General features: G+C 33.6%; 2 protein-coding genes across 2 annotated transcripts in view; one reads left to right on the top strand and one right to left on the bottom strand.

Annotated features, from left to right (window-relative positions):
• Window positions 1-621: 621 nt before the first annotated feature.
• LOC123684460 (ufm1-specific protease 2) lies at window positions 622-2,966 on the top strand. Its single transcript, XM_045623732.1, has 6 exons — window positions 622-768; window positions 872-1,577; window positions 1,641-1,898; window positions 2,002-2,151; window positions 2,207-2,581; window positions 2,651-2,966. The coding sequence occupies exons 1-6, from the start codon at window positions 730-732 to the stop codon at window positions 2,860-2,862; spliced, it is 1,740 nt and encodes a 579-aa protein (XP_045479688.1). The 5' UTR covers window positions 622-729; the 3' UTR covers window positions 2,863-2,966.
• Window positions 2,967-6,566: 3,600 nt separating this feature from the next.
• Window positions 6,567-23,285, bottom strand: part of LOC123684898 (inositol-trisphosphate 3-kinase B-like) — a 145,919-nt gene continuing 129,200 nt past the window's right edge. The window contains exons 5-9 of the mRNA XM_045624403.1: window positions 12,176-12,352; window positions 11,915-12,118; window positions 11,282-11,533; window positions 10,001-10,072; window positions 6,567-7,733 (exon numbers count right to left, since the gene is read on the bottom strand). Coding sequence (XP_045480359.1) covers window positions 7,452-7,733; window positions 10,001-10,072; window positions 11,282-11,533; window positions 11,915-12,118; window positions 12,176-12,352 — 987 coding nt within the window. The 3' untranslated portion in view covers window positions 6,567-7,451. The remainder of the gene's footprint in view (window positions 7,734-10,000; window positions 10,073-11,281; window positions 11,534-11,914; window positions 12,119-12,175; window positions 12,353-23,285) is intronic.

Raw genomic sequence — 23,285 nt, forward strand, 5'->3', positions numbered from 1 at the left:
TTGTCGGTGCAAGTGTTGAACATATGTTGTAGTTGTAGACTGGTCTGAACTAAATTGAATTCTTCGCCCTGAAATGCCGATTTTTATGGGCATTCCATTCGACCGTTAGCAAAGCCTTTCTACAGATCCCTTAGGGGTGTGGCTTCGATCATTCCAAGTTTTTACACCGAATTCTTCCCTTCTCGAATTTAGAATATTTTCGAGGGAATCGATAGATCCCCTACACTATTTTTCAATTGGAGTTGCTCCTAAATATCTGAAATATTCAGTTAAACTGAGAAAAAACCATTTTCATTATTCATCAATTTTTTTTCCTCAATAAATATCACAAATAATGACGAAATAATTCTGTTTGCAATAATAATAATTATTATACAGTTTATTCATGATTCAATATAGTTACATAAATAAACATGATCTTTCGTACACTTGAAAACGAATGCTGTAGATGGCGCAGACTACCCGGGAATCTGGAATTCATAGTTTTCAGAATAAACTCCGATACTGATAGTCGAATTTCAGTAGAATATCCGATACTTTTCCTTGGATAGATTAGATACTTTCTGCACATCTCTAACTAGTAGTCTGTGCTCCTGATAACTATATTTAGTATTCTGTGACTTTCACCATAGACAAATAAAGATTTCTCTATGACTTTCACTTTGGTTTGGAAACTAGTAAAACGACAAATTTACTGTAAAGTTGGCTTTGACAACGTTAAATCAAATAATGAAACCAGCATTGAAAATTTCTCAGTCACTCATTGATGTGAGTTGAAAAACAGATTATTTTTTGGTCTTTTGGATAAATTAAATAAATATTGTATTGATTCAAACTGGTTGAAGGATATAAATTTTCCATATTTTTTCAGAAACTTTCTAGGATAAATGACCCAACATATGCCAAATTGTATGGGGTATTCTTCAATAACACAACTATTCTTTTAGCAGTTCAAGTAGCTACTAAGCGTGACAATACACTTAATTTCTGCTTGCCAACAGACTTTGATTTATATGGACTTGTGAACATTAATAATGGTGAAATAAATCAAAATGAAGTAATTAAGAAATTGCAAAATGATATAGATATAACTGATAATCCAATATTTCTAAGTTGCCAAAATGGTGATTCAAATAAAATCACTTCCTATGTCTTGATTAATGAAGTATTGCAAAATAGACCCTTTACAATAATAACAGAACATGAAATTTATGAGCATTTAATGTATGTTCGCTTAACTGGAACTTTTTCTCTAAGATGTAATGCAGAAATATCGAGTTTTGAAGAGGCAATTTTGGAATTGAAAAATGCTGCTACTTCTGGAAAATTGGCTTTTAATATCCCAAATACTCCAATTTATTTACTTGGAAACGAGTCTTATGGCAATGCAACCAACTCTAATGGTGAAATTATCATAGATGATATCTGTAAAAACTGTAATGATGATTGGGGGAAAAAAAATGAAAACTATAATTTACCTCATATTATAGATATGGTTATAATGAAAAAAGTTTCAAAGGATAATACAGGGGTTGGAAATAAGAATCAACATGCACCAATATGTTTTGTAACTAAAAGTAAGCTATTCTCAAATTGCTACTGTTAGAAAGTGATATGAGTAGAATTTATAATTGTTACAGAACTGAAAAAAGCTGCTTTTATTCCTGTAAAAATTGATGTATTATCTCTTATCAGCAAACAGACCAACTTAAGTAAATTATATGCTATACTGGTTGAAAGTATATCCAAGTATTTAAATGCATACCACTTTACTCTTTCCAAATATCAGACTAAGAAAGAAACCCTTCTGTTACCTGAATGTTTTCATTTTTATCCAATGAATTGTTGGCATTTTATATCTGTTTGGATGCCAAAAGGAGTGGATCAAAATGAATTTGGTGAGTCATCAAGCTGCTGTATATCAAATAATGAAGTACATAGTAAATTTATACCTTCAATAAACTCACATATTATTAATTAGTTCGAATTTATTTTTCTCAGAATTGAATAGAAGGACACTTCATGAACAGTTTCTTTTACCAATGAATAGGCCATTATTCAAAAAAGAAAATCGATTTTTATTTCATCATTCATTATCTGAAGGTGGACTTCTTTTTAATCCTCATGAAACATTGAGGAAAACCAATAATGGCAAGTAGTTATTCCTGATTTTCATTTTCATTCTGACATAATATCTATCTCTTAGAGGGTAAAATAGCTCTGGTGAAAGGAAAATATTACTATTATCATTACAATCAGAATAACATGAATGACAATGGTTGGGGTTGTGCCTATCGATCCTTACAGACTTTAGCATCTTGGTTCAAATTACAAGGATATGTAGATAGAGAAGTTCCAACTTTCGAAGAGATACAAAAGTGTTTGGTAGATATTGGAGATAAACCAACTAGTTTTATTGGTTCAAAACAATGGATTGGATCCATGGAAGTAAATTTTGTATTAAATACATTATTGAACGTAACTTGTAGGATTATAAATGTCAGTAATGGTCCTGAAATGGCTTATGAAGGTCCTCAGCTAGTTAGACATTTTGAGGAATATGGTACACCTATTATGATAGGTAAATAATAAAATTATTTTTCATCATAGATGAACCAATATTATAAACAATGAATCATCTTGATTTTAGGTGGTGGGGACCTTGCTCATACAATATTAGGGGTTGATTATAATGAAAGTACAGGAAATATAAAATTCTTGATATTGGATCCACATTATGTAGGCCCTGAAGATTTACATATTATTCAAAATAAAGGCTGGTGTGGATGGAAAGGATTAGAATTTTGGAATAAAACATCTTACTACAATATGTGTGTACCTCTGACACCTTCAGGGGTTTAATTCATTCGCATGAAACTGTGATGGAATTTCCTGTTTTTGTTTCTCGGTAATTCTAAGTGAATAAAATGTATGAATTTTTGAAAAATAAATTATTTTTAGGATTACTTAGTTATTGCCTGAAATGAAACAATATGACTATTAATAAAAGAAATAAAATATTAGACTATACGTTTCACAAAAACAAAAGTGTGAAACATATATGTAGTCAAGTGTTTTATTTTTTTTTATTAATAATGGGATTGTTTCACGAATTGATAAGCGCAGAATTAATTTTTAACTATCATGACCCTGGTTGTGCCTAACATATACAGTTTATCATAGATTATCCTAATACTGTTTATGATGGTTATATCAGACATTGTATCGTTGCGGTCTTCACTTGATAGAAGTAACAGTATTGTACTTCTAGTATTTTCTACTTCACGACAATTGTTCCACATTAGCATGACTTGTTCATCTTCCCCTCAATTCATAGACATCTTCAAACCATTGTGAAATCAGTATCCAGTAAGATATAGTATGACAAAACAATTGTAAAATAAAAAATAGTGGAAGTAGAATATATTAAGGTTTGCAGATCATATGAGCGATAAATATTGATGAGGCTTTCAGCTGAAAATATGCAGTCATTTTGAACTCGTTAGGCTCCTTTCACATGGTGAGCCGTACGGCTCTCGCTCATAAGCCAGACCCGACAAATCGAAATGTAGAGAGTACAATGACGCTTTTACACGAGGAGCCATGGCCCATGAGTCTTCACAACGAAGAGCTCCTTTCACACGGAGAGCTGTACTTCTCTCGCTCATGAGCGGAAGCCACAGCGAGGGATCGAAATGCAAAGAGAACGGAACAACGGCGCTTTCACACCAGGAGCCATCAGCTCCTTTCACACGGAGAGCTATACTTATCTCGCTCATGAGCGGAAGCCACAGCGACGGATCGAAATGCAAAGAGAACGGAACAACGGCGCTTTCACACAAGGAGCCATCAGCCTTCACGCTGAAAACTATTCACTGAATAATCAAATATTCGAAAAATGCAAACCGCAATTATTTGAATAAATATTCAACGAATATTCGAATCATTCATTCATGGTTCTCAGCCCTAATTTACAACCAAAGATTACCCACCACCATACATCTATAAAAATCCATGACCGCGGTGGGGTTTTAACCCGCTGCTATCAACCTGGTTACTTTCATAAAAGAACGGGTTACCAAAGAAGCAGATTAAAAGAACAGGTTTTTGCAAAAGAACCGAACAGTTCTGAACTGTTCTTTCATTCAAACTGTTCTTTAACACCTCTAAATTGTAACGAACCCGCAAGCCCTACGCCACTGCGCCTTTCTGGAAGTTACCGGACGCACGAGAGCTCGCTAGAAAGATGAAGTCCCTTCTAGAGAAAGATGCCAGCGGCTTATAAGCCAATGGAAGAAGCAGAGGAGAGCAGTGTCGACGTAAACGACCGTACACTCAAGTAGCTACAAATAAGTGGAAATACATTAATGTAGTAGTTGAAATAAATTACCTGTAAATAGTCGTATATGGTTGTGTACCTGAAATAAATTAGTGTTAATAAGAATTATCGATTTAATTAACCGAGAAACGTAACAATATATGTATTGAAAAATAAAAGTGTGGGTTGTGGTCCTTATACAGTGACTATCAAGTAGTTCACGGCCAATGACAATTTAGGGAAATAAAAGAACGGGATAAAATACTTATTCAATTTATTTCAACCCACTAAATTTGTTTGAAGAAGACGATCATATGTCTAATCGATTCTTAGGGTCGCTGGACACTTGGGTCGTTGCGGCTCGGTCGCAGGTAGTTTTTCGCCGGTCTCGTGCACAGATGTGAAAATCTTGAATCTTCTCGTTATCGGTACAAGTGTTGCACATAGGTTGTAGATGTAGTTTCTTTCTCGTAGACTGGTCTGGACTCAATTGCCCTCTTCTTTTTTTTTGATAAAGCAGGGGGAATTCATTTAGAGACGAACCTTATCCAAAGGAACAAGTGTGAGGGTCCTGGGCTCATCAAGAGCGAGAATACTCACTAAACCTAAAACCTGCTGCTTCTTAGGTTTCGGGCATAAAGCATATAAACCATTTATCTCTTATGGTCGGATAAATTACTACTTGCGCACTATTGTGCTGGGTTATTCGGGAGTCCTTTTTATTCGGATTGTTTCTTCAATTTGATGTATTTCCTTGAGTTTCCTATATATTTAGGTCATCGTTTCGCAATTGATCCCTGGGTCTTTTGCGGTATGTATTAATTCTTCTTGCATCTTCGGCAGGGTCGTAATCAATTAATCTTCTCAATTCTTCGTTGGGATGTTCTATAAATTTTTCGAATATTCTTTCGGCTTTTTTCTTCATGAATTCAGTTATTCTGTCCCATTATGGATCTCTGTGGATTTGGATGTTTCTAACAAACCAAGGGGCATCTATTGCCCATCTTAGATATTTATCTTCCGTTGATTGAATTCTCTTGATGTGGTTCTTTGCCGCGTATCCCCAAGCCACTGAGCCGTACGTGAGGGTCTGGCAACGGCTTTAATTATCCTGAGTTTGGGGTTTATGTCCATTCGGCTTCTTCTTCCGATGATTGGGTATAGACGGTTCATCGCTTTGTGTGCTCTTCGCCCTGAAATGCCGAGTTTTATGGGCATTCAGGCCGTTTTAGATTCGATCGTTAGCAAAGCCTTTCTACAGATCCTTTAGGGGTGTGACTTCGCTAATTCTAAGTTTTTACACCGAATTCTTCCGTTTATAGGATTTTCGTTCTCGGACTTAGAATATTTTCGAGGGAATCGATAGATATTCCCTACAAAAGAAATTAAAAAAAACCAATAGTTTTCTGAACAACATGCAAATGCTAAGAATATGCTCAGCGCATAAATTTTTTTTACAATGCTCGCATTTATTGCGTGTTTTACAATTTTTTGCTCGAGAGCAGAAATTGCAACGACTTAATGGCCGTTCGGATCTTTTTTAACACTTCTTCTTCCTTATTTTTCTGGGAAGTCGACCATTATTCATTATGTCCCTGAGATGATCTTCCACGAGTGACATTGTCATTTGATATGCATTGTCAGATATGCAAAATTGTGAATACGGAACTGTACACTACCATGCTTACCTATGAAATGTTGTTCGTCAAAAGTTGACCGAGATCTATTTCCAAAATGGATCAGTGGTCACGTGATGTCATCTCCTCTCTATTCTATCTGAATGGCCAATGATAATATGGGGGACGTGGAATTAGTATTTTGTGAATAATGACATGATAAATTCAACAAATAAATGGGTCATCATCATTCGCTCTATTCACCACTTGGTTTGACTTTTGTTTGAGATCAATGAACTGAAGAGAGAAATGGAAGGGACCCGCGAATTCGCCCAAATGGTTTGATGGGGCATTTGTGGGAAGGACATCTATTTCTAGAGGATTTTTATTTACAAATATCAACTGATTTGCTAAATTTACATTATGCTTATGATTAAAAAAAAAACGTTTTCCCAAAACCTGTATTCATAGAAAATCGAAGTATCATTACTAATACCAACTTTTCTTTGGAAAATTGGCAGTGAGGTTATGATTAGAATAATTGATTAGGATACTACACGGAACATAAGGAATTCAATTATTTCATTACCACATTTCACCATGACCTTTGAATCAAATTGAAAAATCAAAAATACAAATGAAACATTTATTTCAAAACTAATAAATCATTTTTCACATCCGAAAATATTATATACAACAAAGTAACATTATTATTAATAGATAATCTACATTTGAAATAAAACACATGGTTGTAATTCCTACTTAAGATACTAACATACATTTTCTCCCTTCTTGACGGACTTCTCATCATAGTAGGGATAAAACGTCCGTCAGCGCCATCAAAATAAAGTAGATATCAGAATCATATGTTTCATTCATAATGTCTATTATAAATTTCTACCAAGTAACGGCCGAATACATTCAATAAATAATCTATTTACAACGTTGAATGGAAACATTTTAAGGGCTATCTTCATAGTTCTAAATTGTTTCTGTTAATGAGTCATAATATAAATACATTCTTGAGTGTTCATTAAATAAAAGATAAATTGAACTAAATAAAATTTTTGTAGTTCAACAAATATTAGGAGAAAAATCACAGCACAGTTATTAAGTTCAATATGAACAATATTGGATAAACTCATATAAAAGTAAAAAGACAGCTGTGAAATATTGGAAATGGGTTTCCATTAATGTGAAAATTCAAATAAATCTCCACTGCATACAAAAAGTTTTTCTGTCCATAATATCTCTTATTAGGGATAAAAATATTAAGAGATATTCTACTTCTATTTACAAAAGTATTATCATATAGTTGTGATCAAATAATTGAACTTTTCAATGATTTTTCAACCTATACATAAATTATTGTCCATAATTATGGGAAGGTAGCTTCAGTCAGTTTTTCAAATCGATTACCATCCGAATTGACAAAAAAATAATGTTTGCTTCAATTGTTCCAAATCAATTGAAATTGAGAACTTTAGTGTGTATTAAGTTTGGTCTGCACAAAGCAATCATGTATTTTCTGTTTTTTCTTCCTTTGTTCCAATATCAAGGCTATCAGGAAGAGACAGAGGCGGTGAAACAGGAACAGGATAATTTTCCAAAATTGATTTAAAAATGGATATCAAGTTATCCACACCAATCAGGTAACCATCTTCATGATTACCAACTTTCCACTTTTCTTTATGAGTGATGGTGATATTGTCTGGCAATTTGAGTGTTTTAGCAAAATCTATCAACCACACATTGGCATTGTACTTGTCGTGAACAAATAGAAGAGAGCTCCCTATCACCTTTAAAAAAAAACAAAATAAAAATCATTCTCTTTTCACCTACTATCTATATATAATTGATAACTAATGTTTCATTTTGTCAGGTTTTTTTTTATGAAATGAGATGAGATATGAGATACACTAGTGAACAAACAGTGATTCCTAAACATATAAAAAAACATCAACTTCTTCTAATACTACCACAACAATAGAAAATGTATATTTTTATCAGGTATTTAGGAAGTAATACGTTTTACAATATCAGCATGGGACAATACCCAGTATTGACTACTGGAATAATGACAGTCTTATATATAAGTCAATAAATTTTACACAAGAATCATATCTCACAGGAACAAGTCCTAAATGACCCAAATACGAAAATTTTGGGATTGCAAGTACTGTTTTTTCAAGAGATTTTTTGAGCAGTATTGTTACGAATGGACTTAATTCAAATAATTTTCATTTCAAATTAAATAACCAGGGAAGGACTTGTTGAAAAATCAGATATATTATATAATAACGCAGAAGTCCCTCAAGGAAGTATAGTAGGACCAATTCTATTCCTAATTTTTAATAATGATTTATGGTATGCAACGGAAAACTTAAATGGAAATGAGAGCATATCCATATTTGCAGATTATACAAATTTGACTATTGGAGCAGAAGTTGAACAAAATTTTTCAATTGAAGCTACAAACATCCACAAAAACTAAAAAGACAAAAAATTGGTTTGAACAGAATGAGCATATCCTAAATGAGGATAAAACAAAAATGGTAATTTTCAATTAATTAATTTTTTAAGTGACAGTAGGAAAAACAAACCTGAATATATTAAATTGGAAGAACAATACTTGGAAATAATTCATCATACGAAGTTATTGAACATTATACTGGACAGCTTTCTAGACTGGAGGCAACATATTGAATTTGTTTCGGGTAAACTGAATAAGATTTCCTATGCAATTAGAATATCCGCAAGATACTTAAATGAGCATTCATTAAGAACGCTTTACCATGCTAATTTCAAATCTGTCATGTGTTACAGACTAATATTTTGGGGAGTGGGCACAACTGTGGGAAGCATTTTTGTTATCCAAGAAAAAGGTACTGAGAATTATATATAGGATGGATTTTAGACTGTCATTCAGAGGACATTTCGGAGAGAAAAGGGTTTTTACTGTATATGGTCTATATCTATGAGTGCTTGATGTTTCTACAAAAAACAAGATCAAATTTGGAATTTACAAAGTAAAGTCTTTGTTCATTCCAAATTTGCTCTCGTTTTTTAAGCACAAGATATCAAAACAGATCCATTGACTTACACTATCCTAAACATCGACTTAGTTTGACTGAAAGAAATCTATCTTTTATGTGTATAAGAACATTTAATAAATCACCAAATTTTCTTAAATTGCTAGAAAAACAGAATCTGTTCAAGAAAAAATAAAAAAATTGCTCTTAGATCTGGAACCGTACAGTGTATAGATAACTATATGAAACATGTGTGCCTAACTTTTGACGTCATTGCCCTACTAGCATTATATGAAGTACGATACCATTGTATTTCAGATATCTACGTTTTGTCATAAATGTTTCGCTTTCATCTAGACTGCTATCTAGGATTGCATGGCAGTTCTTGTCAGAGTCATATATAATTTAACATAGTAAAAGACATATTCAAATTTCTTGATTCCTGTTCTTGTTATTGCCTTATATTTTCGATTTGTAAGATTCCAATTCAAAATTAAGATAAATGAAGTACGATGGTATCATACTTTACATATATATGAGATTAATTTAGAAATGAAGAAATAGAAGTGATTTCAAACCACTAAAAATACTCCCAGGTTCAAAAGTAAATTGGATTAGCTGTGTGATATTAAAATTCCAGAATATTATGTTTCATTTTATTTCCTGGGTGCAAATAATTGAAGAAACGATGAAAGTGAACTCATTTAAAAAAAAATTATATTAAAAAATGGATATCTAAGAAACGAGAAATAAATTGAGAAAATCAATAAGTTAGAAAGAGATTTATAAATTATTTCCAAAAATTCCCGCATTTTTGTTATACATGTTTTGGTCACAGCTTTCCTTATTTCTCTGGTCGATATCGTACCTCATCACATGCTGCTTTAATGAAGTGAATCAGTTTCAATGATTTCTTCATGGTTCTTCATTTCTAGTGTCCCCACAAAAAATTATCCAAGTTTACATAAGCGGTTTATTGAAAATGGATAAAGAATCACTAGTTTGGCAATAAAAAATTTTCAGTAGGTACTCACCTCGTGGGTTTGAAAGAAAGGTGATGTTTCTAGTGTAGCTTTAATTGATGTTAATCTCTGTATATATTTTGGCTGAAAAAGATTCAGAATAACAACATCAGAGGAATATAAAACATTTATTTTTGAATTTCAATTATGGTTAACATGAATTGAATATTAATGAACATTAAAAATGAAAATTCATCAAGTGCATCAAATTAAATATTGGTATTTTTCCTAGAAGTAGATAATTACTCAAAAAGGTCAAATTCTAACAAGAGAAAATTCGAGTTGCATATTTTGATCACTTAAACATAAAATTGGTGATAATTGTTGTGTTTCATTCTTATGTATTTGAAAATAATCTCTAAAATTTTTGAACCAAAAACAATTCCTTATTCTCAAGTGTTCTATGCACTACACATTGTAAGCAACTATAAAATTGTATTTATTGTGAGGTATGCGATAAAGAAAAATTGGAGAAAAATAATTATGTCTGTATTTTATGAATTTTGACCTGAAAATGGTCTACTAGTCCGACCTGCCGTAAGGACGATAACTCTAGAAGAGAATGAATGGAAGGTTAGGATCTTGAATGTCATCTCGGTTAAATTCCTTAAAGGGCAAAATCCGACTAGGGGTTCCGTAATAATCTCAAAACTGCATATTCGATGGAGATCAAATTTTGCATGAATTTGAACAAATGATTTGAATCCTGTTGGGAGCAAGCAAATTTCTTATCTTTGAAACTATAAGTGCTAAGGACTATTTGGTAAAGAATACTATTCAGAGTCACTCAATAGTGCAGATCGGTCGAAAACACTTGGAAATTTTTGGCTAGGAGAATGATTCAAATCTTGATGATATCGACAGTACTCAGCGGATAAACTTAAATTATTTTTGACTCCAAAAGCTGGTCTGAAAGTGGTGAAACAAAATACAACCCTGTTTTTTGAATGAGAATACCCTCCACTTGTCTAATATTTATCTGTGGTACTTTTTAACATAGATCACTTTTTTCGACAACTTTTTTAGGTATATGATTTGAACTATTTATCTTGAAAACCGTTAGAGATACTTGTAAGATTTTTTTTATTGAATTCCCAAAGTTTTTTAATTCTTTTTTAAATTTACAGATCACTCTACAGGTGACCCAAAAGACACTGCAATTTTTAAATAATGACAATGACTAAAAATCTCCTGTTCATGAGTTAAGGAAATAAAGTAGAAGTGTATATGATGAATTTTCTTTCTTTTTTTCCGAAATTAAGGGGAAAAATAATTAATAACCAAATTGCTTACCACGGCATGTGGGAAATTTTCTGTGAACTCAATAAATTCCTTCATCACTTGCTCCCTACTCTTAACAGTTTTGAAGTCCTTACTTGAAGTTCCATCAGATTTTCTTATGCCCTCTATCCGGAAACCTAAAGTAGCTGTTGACGATATGGTTTCCCTCCAAACCATGTATCTTGGTTTTGTGACACCCTTCATTTTATGTTCCTCATCAGTTGGAGCACTGTTATCTATCTGGCACATTTTTTCATACATATCCTATAAGAAATAAGGCTAATATTAACTCAAGGATTTTGAAAGCATACCCAATATTTTCGTTACAATAGATCAGATCAAGTTGAGTTTTTCTGAGCAGATATAAAATAACAGTTGCAGAATTTTTATATTTACATTTTATTTTACATTTTTGGACAGTTTTAGAGCTTCACTGCTAAATTTTTCATATCAAACAAAGGTTTTTGTGTTCTACCCACCGATCTTCTGCCCTGTATCTTTCCCTCTATCATCAACCTAAGAAGCTCATATTTCGCACCCCTCAACACATGCCCTATGTATCTATCTTTATTTTCAATAAAGGAAAGTTTAATGTCTAAATATTTCTCAAAGAGCAAGCAAGTCTCAGAATAAAATAGAACTAACCTTTCTCAACTTTGGTTTTTCTTTAGCTTTTGCAAGTTCTTCTTCCAAGTACGTTCTAACTCCTATCTTACAGTCCATCACACAAGGAGACACAAAATCACTGAGTAGATCTTGTAACTGTATATACGAACATTCTCCATCATCACTGGTTACTAAACCTTTGTATTCTGGTACAAACGGTTTCAAAACATCATCCATTAAAACCTATGAAAATGATTGAATTGGATTTAATCTAATTTGTTAGTATGTATTTGAAATTACCTTAAAGCATTTTTCCTCTTTAATGCAAAGTTTTTTGAGGATTGTTCCTTGATCTGGACCTGCCTTGAAATTTCCTTGATGGCCTGCTAACTGAACCCAGGGATATCGTTGTTTTTTGTAGGTTTGAAAGAAAGGAGTCCATTGAACGAAATTTCTTATTTTCCTCCAAGGCGAAGGCTGAAAATGTGAAGAATGAAAGTTTCGGAATGTTCTCGATTGAAACGATGGAAATAAAGTGAACGAATTTGACACTATGATTGATAACATTTGTTTTATGGCATGAAGGATATTCAGAATTTATTATTTTTTATGTTGATTTTAAAAACCTTGAAATTTGAGATTCATAGATAACGAAGCTCTTTGAATTCATGAAACGCGCTCAAAAATTGTGTTATTTGACCTGGATTTATTGAAGTTCGAGTGTTCATAGATGTGACATATCAAATGTATACATGATAATTTTTTTTTCACAAATTACAACTTCATAATTAGCAAGATAGTTAACGACTGATGTAATAAATGATTCATGAATAATAAATAAATTAAATTATGGTATATAAGAACAATTCAATCAATTAATGACAATTCTTCTTCTTTTCATTTAGGTTACTACTATAAATTCAATTTTTTTTGGTACTTCATATCTGAAAAATGAAAATATTTTCAAAAGTTAGGGACTAAGTCGACTGAAAATAGTAATTAGATTTTACTTCAGATTATTCAGACGAAGCGATTTCGGATTGCCGCTACTTCCTTGTTCTTCCGTAGATGGCAGTACTAAACGAACGACCTTATTTGCACTGAGACAACAGCGAAATTACAGTGACTTGTGATAAAATACAAAGCGATCCCCTTTTTCGGTGCACTAACATTGTAAAAGGTGTTTCAAAAGATAGGTCCTTACTAAGTAAAGAAAGAATTAAAAATAATTGGCCTCTCCTGGAGATTAAATTGCCAGGAACAATTTCAGGCAACAAATATAACAAGCATCTTCACACAACGCTCTGAATTCACAGTAAGTGCACGCCCCCTTTCAAAAAAGCCGATATAATTCATCGCGATGATAATGCACCCCATACGTTCACCTTTAGTGAATAAAGGGGTTTCTGAATGGTTGCATTCCAGAGGGGCAGTTCTGCTAATGCACGTGGCCCTTAAGGTGAAAATTAGTTTAATCCGAAAACAAGATGTTGGTAAACGTTTGTAAGGGCTGAATTACGAATTCCAAACTCTGAGGCCCAGTTTCACCAAACAGCACTTGATCCCAGATTGATTAAACTCCGCTTGTTACTAAAGCAGGCTTAACAGTGTTTTCTGTTTCACCATGCATCAACCCGTCCGAAGATGATCGCGATTAACCAAATCGCGATTGAATAGTCAGACCATTTGGCAACGTTGTGAACAAAGAGTTATATAGTGTTCTGTATCGTATTAGCAGTGATGACCACCATTGACGCTAGGTGTCAGGTGTCATTCATTCATAACTCATAACATTTCAAAACATTTGTCATCTTGTAAACAAAAAACAAAGTTAATTTTTGCCGAAAATGTCGAGTGATGTGCTTCGAAATGTCGGAAACTTGCAGAAGTTAAAAAGAAATTATCCCATTTCACAAAACCACACATTCTGGAAAAATAGTAATTTACGTAACAAGTCCGGAAAATAGGGTTTTTTTGGACGAATAGACAAAATTCCAGGACGAGCGTAAGCGAGTCCTGGAAGTCTGTGAGTCCAAAAAAACCATTTTCGGGCGTGTTGCGTACAATATTTTTTCGGAAACCATGTAAAATAACACTATCGTCGCTGCTTTCCATATTTTATTGCGATTGCGATCAAAAAACATGCAAATTTTTGACAACTAATTTCATATGAATTGTCAGCCGTTATCTCGGTTGCTATGGATTCTATTATTCTTTTCCGGCCTAGTCCGGGAAGTACGTACTTTCCGGACTAGGCCGGGAAATGCTACTTTCTCAGAGAAAAAGCGTCTGGGAAGTGAGCACTTCCCGGACGGTTGCCGAAAAAACTATATAAGTAATTTTATTAACTTATTTATTTTTATTAACAAGTTTAACTGCTTCTTAAATAATATTTCAATCAAACATATCAATAAATTATTTTTTGCAATAAATTTCATAAAACACAAAAACAAAGTTTACGTGTATTTTAAATGGGAAATATTGAGCCTATACATATAGTCATATATTTTGATAAAATTGACCCAAAAATTAGAAATTTCCGGAAAAATAATTACATAGACAAGAGTTCCATACTGATAAATAATTATTAATCTCAACTTGAAAGGTTATAATCCTCCAAAAATGGCCGATTAGTGCTAAATCGCGATTGGTCGATTAAATGGCGCTTTGGAGTGTGGTGAAACGCTACATTACATTAATCGTGATCTAAGGCCTCACTTAAGAGCTAAGTCAAGATTAAAGCATTTGGTGAAACTGGGCCTGAATGACATCTTGGGGTCTCAATTTTTGTATCAATTGAATTTCATGAAGATGCAGCTTCAGATCTTTGTGCAAAATACGGTGGTGCGATGATCTATGCACATTCAAAGCACTTGCATGCTTCCGAATGGAGAGGTCGGGTTCATCACGAACAGAATTATTTCTCATATAAGTTTTGGATTCCCGGATTTTGGTTTATCTAGTGTGGAATCCTTCTCCTCTAACTTTTTTACTCATTTCCGAACGAGAGGAATGTTTGGCGCATATAGGGATTCATCAAGCCAAGTAGCTTGATATTTTAACTAACTACTTGACTAGAAAATCAAGCTCGTGAAAAATTACATACTTGAAATTGACTTGATTTGAGATATTTATTGCTTGAATTCACATCAAGCTACTTGATATTACTGGTGCTTGATACGCCTGAGTCGCACGTCATATATTTCTGCAAGTTCATGCACGCTTAGACAGAATTAGGGGATTCCCCGAGCTCCCCGAGCGATTGCCAGCAGGGGCGTAACTAGACTTGACTCACGGGGCCGGGAGGCAATTACCCCCACTTTGAAAAAGCAGAGTCTTTAAATTTTTCATGATTTTTTTCAAATTGTTAATTACAAAATTTTTGTTTTTCTTCTAATCAACCGATAACCCTCCTCGTTACAACTATGGTTGCCAGTGTGACTGTTTTAGTAGTTTTCTCGCATTTCATTAAAATTTTCATTAGGCAGAAATCTGCTGGTAGATTTTGGTAGTTTTAGAAATCTAACATTTTGGGTATCAGCTCTAGCAACGGAGGAACGGAGATACCGAGACGATTGGGAATTAGGATGCCTTATTGCCTAGACTGTTCCCATGAATAAATTCATTGTCTATTGGGTGATTCTAGAAGAATCTACGCAAACATAATGAAATCATAAAACTGTCGGCTGTCGGCTGAGAAAAACTACAAAGGGAGAATCTACGAAGGGTATCGGTTTTAAATAAAACAGATGGTGTAAATTCCAGTTGGAAATATTCCATTATCGGTTATTCTATTACGTGAAAAAAAATTTAACTGGAAGTTCATTGTTAAATTAAAGTAGCAGAATATTTCAGATTTATTGAAAGGTATTCATTTCACATAATCGTTTTTTTTATGAGGCGCATATATTTAACAACTGAATTTTAAGGGAAGAAATAATCGCAAAAGTAAAAAAAAAATATCAAAATATTGATAATCATTAATCGATTCGATTAATTCTAAATCCGAACATTAAAAAAACGTTTTCATAAGATACGTATTTTATATTTAGTATTTCAGATCCAATTTCGAAAAGTATCGATGGTATCATCAGCCATATTCACAGAATTCTTCATTTGATTATTTTATCTTGTAAATCTCGCTTTTGGAAATATTCAAAGATTTTAGGGGGGATATAAGGAAGCTAGCAGCTTCGACGGAGTGCAGTAGTTCAAAAAAAGGATATTTTAGTAATGTGTGCTCAAAGATTTTAGATCGAATGCGAATAATTTTAATTTCATATATGGCTCAGAAATCTTCAATAAGGAAACCTTCTCCTCAATTGTGCGGTACCAATTAGGAGTGAGTTTTTCAATAATACCAGAAAATTTGCACTCATCTGAAGCCCTTTTCCCATATAGTTCAATTGATGTTATTATTTCACCTGGCTTCGAAGTTGCACTCTTACTATTACATGTTTAGAAAGTTATGGGCGGTGCTGGATGTTGACCAGCTTGTGAGTATCTATTATGCACAAGTGGAATCTCGTCTTCGATATGGAATCTGCTTGTGGGGCATCTCAACCAAATCGAAGGATGTATTTGTTGCACAGAAGGCAATTTTGAGGTGCATTTTTAACATCCCTAGGAGAGAAACCTGCACACTGGCTTTTAGGTCCGGCAATATTTTGACACTTGCCAGTTTATATATTTTTGAAATTTCGTATTATATTTATAGCAACATAAGCTCTTTCAAACGTAACGAAGAGATTCATAACATGAATACACACCGAAAAGGATTGATTCACACGCAGGTTGCAAAATACAGGATTGCTCAGAGTGCACCTAATTATCTAGGACCACGTATTTTCAATAATGTATCTGAAAATATTAGGTCCAGTTCAACAATTAAGATGTTTAGGACGCGTCTTTAAGCATTTTTGATGCAGAATAGAATTGATTGGTGATTCATCAATCAGGAATTATAGTATACAGTTTCTTTTATAGGGATCGGTTTTGTCTCCCATTCTGTGAATTTATACTTGTCTGACATCCCTGTTACCTTATCAGTTATAATATCACAAGAGCATAGACAATATTCGATTATTCATTGATGCACGAGACGTAGTTCGCGAAACATCACGAGAGCGCAGCTCGAGTGGTGTTTTGCACTGCATTTTTTGGCGAACGTCGAAGAATGTTACTATGGAAATTATCACAATGTGGCAGGAGGCGAAACACCAAAACGATTATACCACGTCGTCAATTAGTATATTCACTAATCAATACGGGGTAACTAAGGGAAATTTACGGATTCTATTGGTTCATCAGAACATGAGTTGTGTAATCAGTTATAATTTCACAAGAGCATAGACAATATTCGATTATACACCAGAGCTCGAGTGGTGTTTCGCGAACTACGTCGAGCGAAGAGGTTCGTATAATCGAAATATATTGTATATGCTCGAGTGGTATTCGTTAAGATTATACAACTCATGTTCTGATGAACCAATAGAATCCGTAAATTTCCCATAGTTACGGCGTATTGATAAGTGAATATGATTCTTGACGACGTGGTATAATCGTTTTGGTGTTTCGCCTCCTGCCATATTGTGATCATTTCCATAGTAACATTCTTGGACGATCGCCAAAAAATAAAAGTCAAGCTCAGTGAAATGTCATTTAATTATCAAAATGCAGTGCTTTGGTTATAGTTATTGAAATGATTCGTTATATAATCTTAGAAATTCATCAATGCCGATGATATTGCTCTCGTGGTTGTGATTTCGGAATTATTGAAAATGGTTTAAATGAAGATCTAAAAATTATGGAAAATTATTTTCTTCAAATGATTTTCGAGCGAACCAAATGTTTAAAAAATAAATTCTTAAATGGAAATTCAACAATGCAAATCTGTTATCTTTCTCTAATGAAAATCTGAATTGGAAATCCGAAATGAAAATAATCATCGCAGTGGACTTTAAACTATGAATGTCCTAATTGGGACCTCATCGTACGATAGTGCGTTTAGGAACCTTGTCCTAATTGTAAACTGCTATTCGAATTTTGTACGACCAGGCGTTGCGCTATCCATTTGTACGCGTTTTTGCGACTCCATCTGCATCTGCGCTCAGTAAATTTTTGGATTTATTCGGTGGTTTACTTACAAAAGATGGAGGAAAACATAGCAGATTCATTAGAAAACATATTCTACGTAAAAAATATTGCAGAAGATAACGTTAATATTCATTTTTGTATAGAGCAATTAGGTGAGATCTGTTGTCAATGAAATATTCGGTATTTCCCCCAGATATTTTGTCTGAATTTCCTCTAGTTCTAGTGTACCAATGAAAATTGTTAGAAATGTTTTTTTTTTATATATTGCTTCGGTTTCTATGTTTCTGAGGAAGTGTTCAAGGCGAAATTTTTATGCGAAATCTCCAAGCGAAATCACAATGCCATCGAATTTGTTATCACTGAGATATCGAGTAATGTTTCCGAAATTTTTCTCAAATTTTCTCTAGTTCTGGTGATGCGATCAACATGAAACTTTACATGTAGCTTCAAAATGTTATTCTATATCTAAATGAAAAATTGTGTTTCTATCAAATTCGTAGTATTGAAAAAATAACCATGGTTACAGAACACCAAATCGGTAACCACCATAGGTTGGTCGAATATTTTTGAAGCAAGAGTCGAAAAAATATCACTTGAAAAAATCCAAAGTTCTGGATAGAGAAGATGTTCTTGATTTGGTAAAATATTTATAGTTGCATCCACTCTCACCTGTTCCATACATTATAATGTGTCCTTTAGAATTTATTACCCATCAATGTTCTTGTAAGGGATTCCTCCACGAACCTTTTCGTGCCCATGATATCATTAAAATTTAGAATCACGTAAAACCCTGATGAAAGTAATTTGCTCAGCTTCGAAATGTCGTTTCTATCTTAGTTCGAGTTCCCAATTGATTTCAGAATCATAACAAATCTTCACCTACTCTTGCCCACAATCCATAAATCAAAACAACAAATATAAAGATCGACAATATTTAGATTGACAACAGTATGTATTATCATAGGTAGGTAGAAAGCAGGGCATCTCGTATCTTCATCATTATCTTATTTTTATCTACCTCGAAATATTACCATATCAACCACATAGTTTCGACATCCAGATATTTTCTGGCGTGAACTCACTCAATTGTTTACTAGCAAAATTATGCTGAACCAGTCAAAAACTCTCTTTGGCCATCGATCATCAGGCATTCTGACTAAACCATTTCAATCCTATTCTGAGAATTTTTATTTCTGAATTCATTGGTGGCTCTTCTTTCAAGTCTTGATATCCTTGGTAATTGAAACTCCAAGATATTTGAAAGTATCCACCTGTTTGAGAGATACATCTTCATTTGTCAATACTTCAAATCTGGCAAGATTTCATTGTTGTTCAATGCAAAAGACTGAACCCCAAAAACAAGTACCTAAGTCAGGAGTTTATGAGTTAACATGTTCAACTTGCAATATGAAATATAGGACAAATATTCAAAACTAGATTCAATGAACACGAATAGATTTCACCAATAATAAGTGACTCCCCACCTTTGCAACACATTGTTTAGATAATAATCATCCTTTCCCTACAATTGATAATATGAAGATAATACATGTAGAATCAAAAGGCAGGAAACTATCATAAGATATTTAGAATCCATTGAAATTTATAAATTATTGAACAAAAATAGTTTTGAAATTATGAACGAACAAACAGAACTCTGTTATTCTAAAATATTCAATTCTTTCAAATAATTCCTGGAAGTTAGATAAAGGTCAAAAATGTTCGCTATCTACCAAATTTTATAGCCTCTTCCTTGGTTTTTCCAAGTATGTACCAACTTTCTCGTTCCTGTTTTACATAAATGCTCTGTACAATTTGTAGAATCTTCACAGTCTCCGAAGATGAACCAGAATAAGTTCGAAACTACGGTTACACAATGTATCTAATCCTTAAATTGTTATTTCAATTTAATTGGTTGTAAAACTTAGTAGTAATAAAAACTTTTTTTAATCATGATCAACAACCAAATAGTAACGACTGAAACAGTTCAATATTCTGTGCCAGTACCACTTGATCATCTGCGAAGTTCATTGTGAAGAGATGTTCATCCTGGATTGGTATAACCATGCCCTGACAGTTTTCTTTCCAACTTTTATGCACTAATTCAACATAGGCATTAAAAAGCAGCGGCGATAGACTATATGTCTTCGGCCTCTTGTCGTAATAGGCTCCGAAAGTTTCTTTTCAATATTTATGTGGGATATAAATTATATCAAATGCAGCAAACAAAAGTAAAGCTGTGTGGAACATAATCAATGAACTGAAAGGTAACAAGAAAAAAGTACCAAATCTTCCATCAAAAGCAAATGTTGGTAGCTGCAATAAAAAGGTTTTGGCAGATGAGTTCAGTAGACATTTTACCAATACAGTCAGAAGTGATATTAAGATTTCACCAAATGCAAAAAGGGACAGTTATATGAAACGATCCATTAATTCTTTTGATATGTTCGAGATTGAAAGGGCAGAGATTATCAAAACTATCAAGAAAATAAAGAATAAGAGATCATGTGGCTGTGATATCCCCATATTTGTAATAAAACGTTGCATTGAACAAATTGTAGATCCCCTAGCATACATAATGAATTGTGCGTTTACTAGTGGCATTTTTCCTGATAGTCTCAAGATTTCAGTCATAAGGCCTATTTATAAAAAGGGCAATGTAGATGACTTGAATAATTATGGGCCCATATCCCTCATTACAGCGTTTGCAAAAATTTTTGTAAAAATTCTTGCGAGTAGATTGTTGAATTTTTTACTTAAGTTCAAGATAATATCAAGATCACAACATGGTTTCGTGAAAAATAAGAGTACCGAAACTGCAATTTTTGAGCTTACTCAGAGAATTATAGAGATGTTAGAAGGCGGAGATATACCAGCAGCCCTACTTGTTGACTTGTCGAAAGCTTTTGATCATGTAAATCATGAGTATTTGATGTACAAATTAGAGATGTATGGTGTAAGGGATGTTATGCTTCGATTGTTCAGGAGTTATCTCACAGGAAGGAAGCAAAAAGTAGCAATTTCTGTGGACTCATCTGAGTATATTCAGAGGACGTGATTGCGGATGTTGGAGTACCGCAGGGAAGTATTTTGGGTCCTCTTTTGTTCACTTTGTATATAAATGATCTTCCTGCCTTGCTTGCGGACAAAATGTTGAACCCCTATATATATGCTGATGATACCAACGTCTTAGTGACACCAAAAGATAAAAGTTATCTGATTTCCAGGCTGACTGAGGCAATGGAGATTATAAATCAATGGTGTCAATAATGGACTATTACTAAACACAAGTAAAACCAAGAGCATAATTTTTGAGAGTAAAGCAAGATCAGAATCATTAACAAATTTCAGTTTTAGGGATCAAGAGATCGAGGTTACAAACGTATGCAAGGTGTTGGGTGTTATGGTGGACCACCAGCTCAAGTGGAGATTTCACTGCGAGGAACTGTGTAGTGGTCTTAGCTCTGTTGTTCACTCTCTGCTGGCAATAAGGAAAAAGGTGGAATTTAACATACTTAGAACTGTCGATTTTACATGTTTTCACAGTAAAATGAATTACTGTATCTCCCTTTGGGGTAATAGCACGTCGGCTGAACGAGTTTTCTTGATTCAGAAGCTGAGTATCAGATCAATGTATGGACTGAGGTACAGAGAGTCGTGCCGTGGTGTTTTCAGAAAGAACAACATACCAACATGTTATGGTCTATACATATATCGACTGCTGATTTTCTTCTTAAAGCATAGTCACTATTTTGAGGAATGTAGGAATAAGAACGACACCAGGCGGAACATCAGATACTTCTATTCATTGCATTCCAGAAACCTGACTGAAAGAAATATGTTCTATATGGCAATGAGACTTTTTGAATCTCTACCAGAAAGAATTAAAGAACTAAGTAACTTAAGGTCATTTAAAAAGGAAGTCTACAAGCAGATTATAAGCTGTGAACCATATTCTGTAAAGGAGTTCTTAGATAATGTAGGATTGTAAAGTTTATTTATTTTTTTTTTTTGACATGCCTTCCTTTTATTGTTTGTAATGTACAATGCAATGACTGTGATAGTGAATAAATATTTCTATTCTATTCTATATTTTCTTTAGAAAACTCTTGGGTTATTGAGACAAGAAATCTGGCCGTACTGAGGGTTTTTCAAGGACATCCCATAACCGCTTTCTAAAGATGGAGTCATAGGTCTTCTTTAGATTAACAACCGCTAGGTGAACGTCTTAACAGCCAGCAATTTCCTTATTTACTGCAGAGCAAACAAATTGTCATTGCAGGAACGTTCCAGAAATCCACTTTGGTGTTCCCCAATTCTATGACCTAAATATATTGTATCTGAGTCAATTGGCAAATTGTGTAGGATTCTTACAAACAGTCAACTGAAGATACATCAATAATAATACCTCTATATATCATCCAAGTTCGAGTGGACCACCATTTTCTTTGTTGGTTAACTTTTTTTAACCTGTCTTGTAGATTCAAATTTTCGTAGTATTGTTTCCATCTATGGGATATGTGGTCTGATTGATTGTTCTTCATCTGCGCCAAACCTCTGCATTTCGAGATCCCTCTATCATTTCATTATGTGAAATGCCAGTTTTGAATGCCAATCTACAGGGTGTGATTTTTTCTGCAAGAGTGCCCGCTTCTTTCATCCAGAACTTTTTCTGATGAGAGAAACGTTGGTTCAGTACTGCACTTTTTCATTTTTTATAGTTTTGTCGTATCTGGTACCGATTTCGAGAAAACAATTTCGAACAAATCTCTGGAAAATCCAAATTATTGTAAAGATCCAGTCAGTGAGCTGTGATGAATGATTCTATAATAAGTTTTGATGCTTTTTAACGAATCTGTAGCGCGAAAAAATAAAGATTCTCAAGCTCAAGTAGCTTGAGCTTGACTTGAAATCAACTCAAGTTCAAGTCAAGTAGTAGTGTTTCAATGTTAAGCCAAGTACTTAATGAATAAATACTTGACTTGACATCGAAAAACTACTACTTGATTTGATTTCAAGTCAAGCTCAAGCTAATTGAGTTTGAGCTTGAGGCTGAAAATTTTCAGAAAAGTAGTTGTCATTACAAAAAAAACATGCTGGTTGCAGAATTTCCATTACCTAACCTGTTAGCTAGTCGCACGTAAAAAAAAAATTTGAAATCGGACATGCTTCCAAACGTTGATGAAGTATGAAAATAACCATCCAAAATCATAACATTACATATGTCAGACGTGTTAACTATTATTTTATTTTCAATTACTTTCTCCGACATATGTGCGTTTTTATTTTTTAATGGCAACTTCATCCACTACAA

The sequence above is a fragment of the Harmonia axyridis genome, chromosome 7 (genome assembly GCF_914767665.1).
Source record: "Harmonia axyridis chromosome 7, icHarAxyr1.1, whole genome shotgun sequence".
In the NCBI taxonomy this organism is placed as follows: Eukaryota; Metazoa; Arthropoda; class Insecta; order Coleoptera; family Coccinellidae; genus Harmonia; species Harmonia axyridis.